Raw genomic sequence first — 13,644 nt, 5'->3', positions numbered from 1 at the left:
GATGCGCATTCCAGGCTGAGCTCCCAGCACACCTGGGGGGCTTTCCCTCCAGTGGACCTTGAGGAGTGACTGGCGGCAGGGACCAGCAACCTTCTCCTTTGGTGGGGGGAGGGCTGAAACTCTGCCTAGCTTGCCCCAGCCGGCTGTGGAGGAAGATGCTGTATGCCATTCTGTGAGAGCCACCTTCCCTCCTGGGAGGGGGACCCACCCAAAGGACTTCCTGGCCCTCCTCTACGCAAGGAGAATCTCCTCCCTTCCTCCTGCAGCCTCGCGGGCTCTTTTGTCTAAGGAGCAACCCTTGGACCGGCCTTCCTCCCGCGGGATTTTGCTCTCCTCCCGTCTCATGAGGATTTGAGGGCCTCCCCAAGGGGCCCCCCGGTTGACAGTGGGCCTGCCATGGCGAAGTCGGTTTGTTTGCTGGTGCCTCTGGCATTGCTGGTGGGCTTGGTCCTGGGCCCTGGAGCCGGGGGAGCAGCTTTGGAGTTTGGGGGCACGCCGGGGCAGTGGGCTCGCTACGCCCGGTGGGATGCCAGTTCCTCTGGGGAGCTGAGCTTCAGCATCAAGACCAACGTGTCTCGCGCTCTGGTCTTGTACCTAGACGACGGGGGCAACTGTGACTTCCTGGAACTCTTGATCTTGGAGGGCCGTTTCCGTTTGCGCTTCACTATCTCCTGCGCGGAGCCGGCTAGCCTGCACTTGGAGACCCCCATCAACGACGACCGCTGGCACATGGTGCTCTTGACCCGCAACTACCGGGAGACCATGCTGGTGGTGGACGGCGAAGCCCGGGTGGCCGAAGTCAAGTCGAAGCGGCGGGACATGGCGGTGGATAGCGATCTCTTTGTGGGCGGCATCCCGCCAGACGTCCGCTTGTCGGCTCTGACGCTCAGCACGGTCAAGTATGAGATGCCCTTTCGCGGGATGGTGGCCAATCTCAAAGTGGGAGACATGCCCCCCGCCCTCCTGGGTAGCCAGGGCATCCGCAGCGACATGGAATACCTGTGTGCCAAGCAGAATCCCTGCGTCAACGGTGGGATTTGTACTGTGGTCAACAGCGAAGTGCAGTGTGATTGCCGCCTCACTGGCTTCCAGGGCAAGTTTTGCAGCGAAGGTAAGAAGCCCAGCGGAGACGTCCCCCCCTTCCAACGCCCCAGAAGCAAAAAAAATTGGGGGGGCTCCCCCTTGGTGGGAGCTGCTCAAAAGGAGTAGGTGGGCTTAATAGGTTGGTATGTCGTGGAACCCCAGCCTATCTTGCTATTCTGGGCCAAGCAGTTGCCACAATCAGCTGTTCCCTGTTGGGGTATCAGATGTGGTTTTATCACAGCTAGATGTGGGGTTGAAGTTAGGTGGGATCCCCATGTTGTATGAACCCAACCACTGAAAGATTGCTCTGTTTAAATGTCTATGGCAGAGGTTCCCAACGGGGGGTGCGAGACAATATTCCAGGGGGTGTGAAAACATGGGTTTAGAAGTTTCAAAATTATGGTGTATATGCATAATTATATGCATATAATTATTTACTTTTGTAAAGGGTGCGAGAATATATCAGAAGCGTTCTAAGGGTGTGGGGTACAGAAAAGTCTGGAACCCCCCTGGTCCATGGAGATTCTCAGTCCTCCAGGTCCTGGTTGTCTCAAAGGTGCTTTTTTTTTTCAGGAGGCAACTGGACTTTCTGGTTTTTCTTTGAAGACGTTTCGCTTCTCATCCAAGAAGCTTCTTCAGCTCTGACTTGGATTGTGACAAAGGGAATGAGTAGAATGGAACCATCCAGTCAGAGCTGAAGAAGCTTCTTGAATGAGAAGTGAAATGTCTTCAAAGAAAAACCAGAAAGTCCAGTTGAAAAAAGCACGTTTGGGGTAGCCCTGTCTATCTATTCTGTTTTGTTTTTATTTATCTCCACTGGGTTGTAAGCAAAGCCTCAAAGCCTCCCTCCCTTTTCCTGGCACATTGGAAAGGATGCCACGTAACCGAGAGAGGTTGTAATAATCACACCCCTGGCTTGGGATTGGAAGCAGCTCGGACCCCATTTCCTTATACCTTCCCCAGCTTCTCACCCATCCACGTTCTCTAACCGGTGAAAAAAGGCCCACTTTCTCCATGCTGGGAATGGTTCCAGTGGCGTACAGGTATGCTCCTGATGTTGCAGCGAAGTGGTGATGTCATCACTTTGCTTCCAGCGGCAGCAGTGAAAATCTCCGCTTCAGTTTTCATCCCTTGGATGGAACGGCAGATGCCAGTCCAACTGTAGCTCTCGACGTCTTTCGAATTGGGTTTAATCGTCTGAAAAATGTGTTGCAAAAAACCCCTGTTGCTTATGCTTGCTCGCTTCAAACCTGCAGAGTCTTTCTCTCACATTGACTCACTGAGTCACAGTGCCTCTCAGGTCTATTTCTCTCCTCCTGTTCCTGAAATGCCCACAGTTTTTCCTTGGGTCTCTTTCTGTGCTTTTCCTTCCAAGGTTCTAGTCCTCATAGTTTTCGCCTTCTTTTGACAATCTCGCACCAAGAGCAATCACCCTTTGAAAGAGAAACAGCCTAATCTTTCTGAAAGAAAGAGTCACAAAGACTCCTTGTCTGGAGGTGATCCCAACCTAATATTTATTTCCCATGGTGCCCCTGACTTTTCCCCATTTCAGGGGGATTGTGAGACACTGCAATAGTGCCTGGATCAAAAAATATGATACTGTGGATGGTGTTTTCAAGGACACTGCGAGTGCTGCGTAGAAGGGCTGTGTGCGTGTTTGTGTGTTTGTGTAGTATTGCATCCAGTTTGGGTCACCACGATATAAGAAAGAGACTCTAGAACAGGGGTGTCAAACTCAATTTCAATGAGAGCCACATCAGGGTTATATTCGGCCTCGGGGGGGCTGGGGTGGGCCTGGCCAGGGTACGCGTGGCCAGCTCGATGACACTCGTGTTGGGGGCACCAATGGTGGCCAAGTGCTAAGGCAGGGTTTCCCTCAGACCCTCCCTCACTCTCATTATAACCTCCTTCCTTCCTTCCTTCCTTCCTCCCTTCTCTTCTTTTTTCTTCCCTCTTCATTCTCCTTTCTTCTTCCTTCCCCTCTTTCCTTATTTTTTTCCTCCCTTGCTCTCTTCCCATCTTCCCTTCTTTTTCTTTCCCTTTCTCCTTTCCTGTCCCTTCTTGCATGCTCATTTCTCCTTTGGTTTTGTTTTTTCCATTTGTTTTGCTAGCCCTCTGCCAGCAAAAACAGCTTGAGAGAGCCACGGCCCTCCCAAGCTCTGTTTTCGCTGGCAGAAGCACCGCAGGCCAGTCCTTTGCAGTTTCCAGGCCAGCTTCATGGGCCGCATCTAAGCACCCTGCCGGCTGGATTTGGCCCATGGGCCTTGAGTTTGACACTCCTGCTCTGGAAAGAGTGCAGAGAAGAGAAGAATGCAGTCGTTGACTTCATAACTCTGCACTTTTTGCCTTGATTTTCATGGTGATGTGTCCTATTTTTCAGCCCCCATCAAACCTTCATCAAAATATGTGAAATCTGTTTGAGGGTCATAAAACGAGGCTGAAAAGAGAGCTTCCTGGTTACAAGTGGTGATCCTGGAGAAACAAGGTCAGCTTCAAGCCAGTGCCTCAGGGTTCCCCAAACACAGGCCTCTGGGTCTAAGACACTATTTTTAATTTCCCACAATCCCTTTGGTATAATGTGCCTCCAGGGCATTGTGGGAAATTACCATGGTCAGGAAGCCTGGCTATTCAGAACTGCTCGAGGGCATCCTTGCTGCCTGACATGTCCCTGAGCATCACTCAGCTGATGGAAGAAGGACCCAGCAGACCTGATTCCTACATATCCGGATCCAGTTTTTCTCATTTGCTGGATCCTCCCATTATTTATTCAGAGCTCTTTTACAAAAGCGGCTTGAAAGGTTTAAGTCAGAAAAAAAAATGTTGCAGTGGATGATAAGGTTCACAGATTGCACTGACTTTGTTTGTAGAAAAAGCCCAGTTGATCAGAGTTATGGGCAGAAATCAGGCTTTGGAAACCATAGTTTACAAATGTCCCTTGGGAATCTATGATTAGATGGACGTTCTTCTCTCACCATCTTGCTTTCGCTTATTTTTTAAATTTCTTTAACAGTTGGGTCATTATTTTAATTGTTGGTTGTACACCTCCTAGAGTCAAATTCAGTGAAAAGGTCAGCCATATAAATTTGTTTAATAAATAATGATGGCCGTGGTCATGGAAGTAAATTAAGCAACTCATGATGACTTAGCACAATATGTAAATCATGGTTCATATAGCATTCTACATTTGGACTCCAAATTATTAATTATTTGGGGGTTCCAAATAATTTGCATTTTTGTAATATGCATTGGTGTAGCTCCCATCCTTGACTGCTCTCAGGACTGGGGGTTAGACTGGATGTTGAGCCTTTGTTTATTTTTGCTGGTTTGGAGTACATTTAATTTTTTAATTGTTTGGTTTTCATTCCCCCCACCCACGCTCAAAGTCTTTTGGGAATTGGAGGGTCTCTAAATCAGGGGTCTCCAACCTTGTCAGCTATAAGACTTGTGGAAGTCAACTTGCAGAATTCCTCAGCCAGCAAAGCTGGAGTTGAGGTCCACAAGTCTTAAAGTTACAAGGTTGGAGACTCCTGTTCTAAATTGAATAAATAAAAATAAATAAAATGCAGGACCCCAACAAAAGAAAACCCTCACACAGTATTTTGGTTTAATGTGACAGCAAGACATCATGCTAAACCAACAACCTACCCAAAAGTTTTAGCTTATTTCAACATGTTGAATAAACCCGGCTAAAGTCTATCACACCTTGCTTCCCTCCGAATGGTTTGTAATTGCAGCCCCAGAATCTCTGTTCTAGTTCGTCCTGGACTTAGCACTTTCATTCCCTCTGCAGAGCGCAGTTTTTCAACGGCGGGCAGGGGGATTGGCCTATTTAAATTAAAATGTAACTTGATTGAATTTTAAACTTAAATGAAAATGGTGTTAATTAAATACAGTTAAGATGAGGTAGCGGCTGCATTTTCCCCACGTGCTCTGCTTGGGGAGTGCTAACCTTGGTTAAGCTTTTTAGCATAGTAGTGTGTCAACCCAGTTCATTTGGTTAGATGATGATTTACTGGACTGTGCAACCTTAGGAGAGGAGTTAATTCGGGGACCAAGTTCTCAGAAGCTCTTTCCATAGACGTGAAGCTTAGACTTCTTGATTCCTGCTGGCTCTTCTCCCATCAATCTATCGGTATAACACACACGCCTTGAGCCCTTCTGACCCAACTTGTCTTCTGTCTTCTCTCTTCCTTGGAGCTGCTGGCAGCAATGTTGGAAACTCCACAGCAATGAGACACTCTCCGTTTACATAACTCCTCTGCAAGCATTCCCTTCGTCTCGCACCAGACGCCAAATTGTGCCCATTGACGTCAAGAGCCCACACACATACATAACACAACCCTTAGGCTAGGGTCCATTCGCAGGCTACCTGTTGTGTGGGGAGAGGGAGAGGGAGGCTGGCCTACAGACGGCTGGGCCAACTGGCCGAGCCAGTGGCTGGGGAAGGGGGCTTGGTGACGATGCCGCTCTTGCGGCAGTGTGCAACTTTGGCCGTCTGACTTCTTGGCGGCTGGAATGATTGACAGCTGGGCGACTGTTGCCTGGGCTTGTTGCTGTGGAAACACCAGCCTGTCTGGCTGATGGATTTAGAATAGGATGCATGACGACATAGGAGGAAGGGGGCATTTTGGGCAACAGGCATAAGGTTTCATAGCAATAGCTCTTAGACTTATATCCCGCTTCACGGTGCTTTACAGCCCCTCTCTAAGCGGTTTACAACGTCAGCCTCTTGCTCCCAACAATCTGGGTCTCATTTTAATGACCTCAGAAGGACAGAAGGCTGAGTCAATCTTAACCCCTGAGGAGAAGGATGTCCAGTTTTGTTTTGTTTTTTTGGATGGCTGTGGAGAAAACATTGCTGGCGCTGTCTGCATCAGTGGTTCATTTTTGGAATAATGGAGACACGTGTGAAATCTACCTGCAAGTTTAACTTTGGTTTCTTTAAATGTCCCAAGACTCTGTTTCACAATCACTCATGGTATCATTGTAATGACCATTGCTGTTTTACATGTGTGTTAAACCTTTTTTAGAGTGTGCTGCATCCAGTTTTGGTCACCACAGTATAAAAAAGATGTTGAGACTCTAGAAAGAGTGCAGACAAGATCAACAAAGAGAATTAGGGGATTGGAGGCTAATACATATGAAGAATGGTTGCATTGGCTATGTCTAGTCTAGGGAAAAGAAAGACAACATGATAGCAGTGTTCCAGTAGTTGAGGGGCTGCCCCAGAGAGGAGGGGGACAACCTATTTTCCAAAGCATCTGAAGGCCAGACAAGGAAAAGTGGACGGAAACTGAATAAGGAGGAATTTCCTGACAGTGAGAACAATCAACCAAAAGGGACAGAAGCTGCCTTTGGAAGTTGTGGGAGCTTCATTGCTGGAAGCTTTCAAGAAGAGACTGGGCTGTCCATTTGTCGGAAATAGTGTAGGGTCTCCTGCTTGGGCGGGGGGTTGGAATAGATGACCCACAAGGTCCCTTCCAACTCTGTAATTCTGTGTATTCTAACATTTTGAAATATTCTGCTGCCTCTTCAGACACATTGCCCCTGTTGCCCATAAATCCTTTGGGGTTGCGTCTGCACAGCATACTTAATTAGGTCAGTGAGAGCCTTGGCAGCTAGAGTCATGTATGTTAAGCTTAATGTGTTTAATCTCGGACTTCCTTGCTTGTTTGGTTAGTGTGTTGGCTGGTTTATGATTCAGTGGCTGCATTCCCACAACTTTCTTAGCCAGGTTAATGGAAGTCTTATATACATTAAAGCTTTTTAGTGTTAATCATGTATGATTTTACATGGTTTAGTATATTGTACAAAGGCAGCAGCTTTGGGCAATTTAATTATTCTGCATTGTGTGCAAATCTAGAAAATTGGGTTAATTCACTAACCAAGTTAAGTATGTTGGGTGAACCCAGCCAGAGAATAAGAAAGAGGTTAGAAATGAGATGGCAGGGAATCTGAAAAGCTTGCCTATCTAGGCAGGAAAGTCGTTGGGCTGTAGGATTGCAATGACCTTAGTTCAAATCCTTGCTCAGCCATGAACTTTACTGCTTGGGTTCACACAATTTGCTGCACTAGCCTAAAATGGAACAGGTATTTTGTGGCTCAGCATATGGTTGGAATCCAACCCTGGTCTTGTTATAGCAAGCTTCGTGAAGCAGGCACAATAATCCAGAAAAAAAAGTTGTTTTTTTAAATTTGGGTATTGCATGTTATACAGTCATAACGCAGCTGTGCGATTTAATGCGTTGTGTGAATCTAATCACCGAGTGACTTTGAAACCAGCCTCTTTCCTTGTGGCACAGGTAAAAGGGGCAGAGAATTACATATGACAGCCAAAGCAGTGAAGACGACAGTAAATGTGAATAATGTAAATAACAATGAGGACCAGTATCATGAAAGCAGAAACCACGCCTTGTGATTGTGTAGCCTTTCAAAGACTTCCATTTCATTTGCTTTCCTTACAAAAAACACAGACTAGGATTTGGCTTACTCACTTTGTAATTGCCTGTTCCTTAGTTGCAATACAGATAGTTCTCGACTTACAACAGTTCACTTAGTGACCATTAAAAGATACAATGGCGCTGAAAAAAAGGTGACTTATGACCGTTTTTCACAGTTACAAGTTTTGCAGCATCCCCCATAGTCACTTGATCAAAATTTGGACGCTTGGCAACTGGTGGAAATGTTAACAAATGTCTGGCTAAGCAACAGAAATTTTGGGTTGTAAGTCGAGGATGACCTGTATATGATTCACCAATGTATCCATTTTGCAGGATTGTCTTGCCAGTTGCCACTCTCAGAAATCTCCTGCAGGATTTCTTATCTTGCTTAATTTGTCTCTGTAGGGGCAGGTATGGACGCATTTTTGAACAAAGCCGTGGGTTGCAACAGCCTTCGGTTTCTTTTTTAATTGTCTAAGAAAGCTTCTGAGCCCACACAGGGCTGAAGTCGTTTTTAGAAAGAGAGGATGCCTCAGAATTCAGGGGGACAGGGAGGAGGGTCTCTGCTTTCCAGGGTCTTGGGACAATGGCTATGCGATTTGGGCCTGTTTACCTGTTGCATTTTAATGGGCTGCTCACCCCATCTTTAAATGTCCCAAGAATCTGTTTCACAATCTCTCATGGTGTAATTGTAATGACTGTTGCTGTTGTGAGGAATAAGCATTTTTCATGTGCGTTAAACCTTTTTTTATAGTGCGTTGCATCCAGTTTTGTTCACCACACTATAAAAAAAGATGTGGAGACTCTAGAAAGAGGGCAGAGAAGAGCAGCCAGGATGATGAGGGGACTGGAGGCTAAATCATACGAAGAACGGTTGCAGGAACTGGGCCTGGCTAGTCTAGGGAAGAGAAGGACCAGGGGAGGCAGGAGAGCAGCCTTCGAATATGTGCCACAGAGAGGAGGGGGTCAAGCTGTTTTCCAAGGCCAGGCAAGGAACAATGGATGGAAACTGATCCAGGAGATATTCAACCTGGAAATAAGGAGACATTTGCGGAAGGGATCCAGTTTTGTCCCTGGTTTCAACAACGGTTGGACTTGCTATCTTGTTTTTCTCTCACTGTGCAAGAACTAATTCCCACTCACTCAGCTGATACCTGAAACTGAAAACCTGGTAGTAAAAACTGCCTCCCCGCCCCAAACCTGTATAAAATAAATTATTTTAGTGGGGGAAAGGATTCTGGCTATCGGCAAAGAGTGTTTCTTTTGTTGCCGAGTCATTCCTACACGTCGGCTGGAAGGGACGTGGTTACCAGACACGTTTAATTCTGCGGTTCACATACTCATAATGTGTGCAGTGGAGTAGCTAATTCATGATCATTGGCTTGAAACAACCGCAAATAGCGGTGTGTTTGTGCGTAAGCATTGTCTTCTGCTCCTGTGCATCCACACGGTACATTCACTAAATGTGATAACGGCTTCCTATGCTCCCAGGGACGGTGCAATTTCAAGAACACCTTATTTTTAAATAAGACTTTTTGCAATTGTTCAAAAGAAAGTCTGCCTTTAAACCCTCTGTTCTGTACAATGAGTCTTAATAAGGAATGTGGGTGTAAATTATAGGGCCTTTTTGCTTGGTCCTGGACTGTAAATACATTTTGATTGATCGATCGATCATGAATCTTTTGATTGGAAGATTCATGAGCACGTGCAGAGGATCTTCCCTACGTTGATAAATAATCATAGCTCGTCTGTGGGGATTCCTCCAGGTCCTGGTTGTCCAAAAGGTGCTTTTTCAAGAGGCAACTGGACTTCCAGGTTTCCCTTTGAAGATGTTTTGCTTCTCATCCAAGGAGCTTCTTGGATGAGAACCGAAATGTCTTCAAAGAAAAATCAGAAAATCCAGTTGCCTCTTGAAAAAGCACCCTTGGGACAATCATAGCTTGATTGTTGAGCCCAGATTTCAGTATTGCTCCCAAATGAAATGTAGACAGTTGAAACGGTGGCTTGATGGGTTGATTGTCAGATTAGAAGATGCCAGGTGCACACAACACACTACACCGCAGATCTTGGGTCTAGAAGCATGAATTGGCTGTCCTCACACCACCCACGTAACCTGCTTAAAAGACCCAGCGGTTGGATATCTCTGTCCATCCAAAACCCACCCTTGGAGGCTCAAGCCAGACAGACCAATAGGAATTTTATTTTCCTATTATGGGGTGTTTAAAATAGAAGAAGTCGCCTGGACAAATGGGGATGTACCAACCCAGCAAACGATCTGAGCCACATTCCGTCTCGCTGTCTCTCATTCTAACCTTCCCCCAGGGTTGCAGGGGGGACGAGAGCAGGGAGGCGGGGTGGCTTCAGTGCAGGGAGGAGAACCCTTTCCCTCGGCTAAAACTCAGGAAAATCAAACCCGGGCTGGTCTGCCTGGCTTGAGCCTCCAAGGGTGGGGATGCATCGCGCCTGGATCTCTCCCTCTCCCTCTCCGACCCCGTCTTTCCTCCCTGCTTTTCCGTGTCTCCTTCCCCTGTTCGGCTCGTCTAATTTTGCATCCCTTTCTCTCGCTCTCTCTCGCTTCTCGCTCCTCTGCCGTCTGCGCATGTCCTGCTCAGGGCTCCAGGGCCACCCATTGCCTCCTCCCATTAGCCATGCTCTCCGTGATGGGCGTATTTCCCCCCGCTTCTTGCTGAGCTGTTCCTCTTGTCGCAGGGGCTCCAGGCCTAGTCGGGCTGGGTGCTCCCTGCAAGGTCAGACCAAGGTCGGCCGGCAACTCGGCTGCTGCCGGAGAGAGGATACGCCCGGTGTGCTATCCGCATGCAAAAGCCCCCCCCCCCCCGCTCTCTTTTTTCTCTTGAGAGCGGCTTGGGGCATGGCTCCAAAGCTTTGCTACCAGTCGGTGATGGGAGAACCCTTTTTGGGGGGAAGGAAAAAAGGGGGAGTGGGGTGGAATTAGGTTGGAAAGGCCTCCGGAGGCCTAGGGACGATTGCAAAAGCCTACTACAGTCCTTCCCCCACCCGCCCACCCCCGGGCACACCCACAACGTGGACACCACACCGTTGGCACATCAGGCGTGCGCTGAACAAATTGGGGTTGCCAGAATTTGCCAGCTTTTGCATCATTCCGTTCCATTTAGCACCGGCGTTCAGGCAACCTGTGTCGCGCAGTTCCTGGATTCACCTGTTTTCTGGGATTTGCACACACGCACAAGAATCCTGAAATGTAAGCAAACAGGTCGAGCGTACAGATGATGTCATGCCGGCAAATAACGAAGAAGGGATAAAACTCACGTCGGGGGCATTTTAAGCCGAATCGCTCCGGCATCCAATGGGCTGCACGTGTTGTGGGAACCTGGCTTCTCTTTCTAGGATTCTGTGCCAGAATGAGAGGGGGGAAAAAAGAGAGAGACCCCCCCTCCCCAGTCCATTAGCCACTCCTTTTTTGGCAGAAATGGCCAGGGAGCCCCCTCCTCAATACTGCTGAACCTTGAGTGAAATCCGCCTTCTGATTGGGGAGGAGGAGCTGGCTCAGAATTGGGATCCAGCCCCACCCCATAACCTGTCCAAATTGCCAGCCGTCCCCAAGGCAGGAATGGAAGGAGCGGAATGGTCCCTCTCCCTTTCCGTCGCTTGCTTTGTTCCTAGATTTCTCTCCCCCCCCACCCCCCACAATCCCCTCCCCTCGCTGCTGCCCGGGCTCCTGGTATAACCAGCAACCTGCCTTTTGCAAGCAGGGAGGTTTTTCCGCAGATGGCAAAAAATGCTGAATTTTTGCCCAGTTCCTTGCTAATTACAGTTGTATTGCTTCTTGTGTTGCGTTGATCATTTGCTACTAATTGCATTAATTAGCTTGGCGTTGTTTTGTCACCAGTGCAGGCTGTGTGTGTGTGTGTGTGAGCGCGTGCGTTCTCCCTTTCTTTTGTCAATCTTGGCTTCAGATAAATTCCCCCCCCCCCCCTGCCAACAGATGTCACCCACGCTGATGGAAAGGGGGGGGGCTGCAATCACAGCTCTTTCCCAAAGAACCATGGAAGGAGGGGGCTGCCTCCTTTACCTGCCTGAGTCTGCTAAGGGTCTTAGCTCCCCTCTGGTAGGAAGTGGGCACAGTGAGAGAATTGCATGGTTCCAAGGGGGGGGGGGCTCACCCCCTTCCTTGGGCCACAAGCCCTTTCTGGGTTCCTGGAATTTTACCCTCCGTTCCAGGATAAATCCATTTTACTTTCTGTTTCGTTTTTAAATAGTTATCTATATAGGCTGCCCAATAAATAATACGTTTCAGGGCAGCTAACTGAACATCAAATATTTTAAGAAGTCAAGGATAAAACACAATCACCCCAAATAACAAACACTGAGACGAGATTTCTTGCGGGCTAAAAAAAGTAATAAAGAATGTAATAAAAGCAAATTACAGACCATTAGTGATGGGGACCACCATGCCCCCCCCCCCCAGTCACAACAGCACCTATATACCCAGATGAAGCCCCCATAAAATTTCAGAGAAAGGTGCTTTGGTAGTTAGCAGTCACAGATGGCTTCTGTTTGGTGGCTAAGGGCCCAATTAGCTGGTCAACAACATGGGGAATCGTGTAAAATTGATTAAATGATCAATAATAATCCCTTGCTTCTCCAGGGAGAGCTGGGAGAGGCCCTGCCTGCATTTCAGCTAGAAATAAAACTAAACGCTGATGACAATAATTAAATCTTTGAATGAAAGATGACTGGGAGGGGGTCAGCCACAGGAGGCTCCTATAGCCCTTCTGAGGGGTGGTTTGTGTATACACAGATTTTCCTAAAAGGGGGCAGAGGTCTCACGAGTGTCCAGTCTCAGGCAATTCTTGCAGCCCTTATGAGGTTGTTTATGTAAGGATGTCAAAGTCTTGAGACTCATCGGTCTCTTGAATTGCGCTCCGCTTTTCTCCTTTGGCGGCAGATACAGGGAGAAGAAAAAGAGAAACAGAACATAAAACTTAAAAGCATGAATGAAAAGGGATACTAAAATTGGTATTAAAAGAACTTACGGATTAAAAGCCTGACAAGTTAAGAGTCGCTAAAGATAAAATCATTCTTTCTTAAGGAATGGCATCCTCCTTGGGACACTGTTGAAATAACACAAGTTTGGGGGCTGTTTTTAAATATTTTAAAAATAGGGAGGTAAGGCACCCTGTCTCTCCCTTCCTCCTTTCCCAATTCTTTCTTTCTTTCTTTCTTTCTTTCTTTCTTTCTTTCTTTCTTTCTTTCTTTCTTTCTTTCTTTCTTTCTTTCTTTCTTTCTCCCTTCTTTCCGTCCCTCCTTTTTCTCTCTCTCTTTCCTTCTCTCTCTTTTCTTTCTTTCTCCCCTCCCTCCATTCTTTTTCCTTTCTCTCTCTCCCTAATTCTTTTTCTTTCTTTCTCTCCTCTCTTCTTCCCTCCTTTTCCCTCTCCAATTTTCCTTCCTTCCTGCCTCCTTCCCTTTCTTTTTCCTTCTTTCCTTCCTCCATCCCTTGTCAACTCATAAATCATTCCTATGCCTGTTTCTGAGTTTCCATCCCTCTGGCATCCCTCTCTCCCACTTTTTCCTTCTTTCCTTCCTTCCTCTCACTCCAATTCTCTCCCTCTCTCCAATTCTTTTATTTCCTTTCTTTTCTTTTCCTTCTTTCTCTCCCTCCAGAGTTTGTTTATCTGTGCTACATAATGGCTTTTCAGAAATGTGCATAAATCATGCACAAATTGGATTGCAGAAACTGGAGTTTTAGGGGGGATATCAGACCAATCAGATTTTTTATTTACCGGTATTCTCAGTTTAGTGTTTTATTTCTATAAGTATTGTGCCTGATACTTGCATAACCGCTTAGAAATGGATACATGGGAAATGGTATAAACGGTGCCAGATGAATAAATGAAGAAGGATGGCGTTGGGCTTATGTAGGAAGATAGTTTTAGTATAAAATAGGAGGAAATCTTGAAGGCCGTGTATTCCAGCCCTCAGCTTAATGCAACATATTCATAATATTACCTGAAATATGAGTGGATTAATTCAATGGATCATTTAGTCAATGAGAGAGGAAAAAAATGAAAGACAGTCTGCACATGCTCAGGAAACCTTTGGCTTCAAAGGGTTGGGAAACTAGTATTCTTTCTCTCTCTTT

At 46.9% G+C, this 13,644-nt stretch overlaps 1 protein-coding gene across 25 annotated transcripts in view; it reads left to right on the top strand.

Moving 5' to 3' along the window:
- The first annotated feature begins 267 nt into the window (after window positions 1-267).
- NRXN2 (neurexin 2) overlaps window positions 268-13,644 on the top strand; it is a 336,628-nt gene continuing 323,251 nt past the window's right edge. For all 25 annotated transcript variants that reach the window (XM_087913745.1, XM_087913733.1, XM_087913746.1 and 22 more), the window contains exon 1: window positions 268-1,111. In XM_087913745.1, coding sequence (XP_087769871.1) covers window positions 397-1,111 — 715 coding nt within the window. In that variant the 5' untranslated portion in view covers window positions 268-396. The remainder of the gene's footprint in view (window positions 1,112-13,644) is intronic.

This window comes from Pseudonaja textilis, chromosome 16 (genome assembly GCF_049901715.1).
Source record: "Pseudonaja textilis isolate UNSWEBS1 chromosome 16, rPseTex1.2, whole genome shotgun sequence".
In the NCBI taxonomy this organism is placed as follows: domain Eukaryota; kingdom Metazoa; phylum Chordata; class Lepidosauria; order Squamata; family Elapidae; genus Pseudonaja; species Pseudonaja textilis.
Note: the sequence above shows the minus strand (reverse complement) of the source record. Positions and strands in the feature narration are given on the sequence as shown.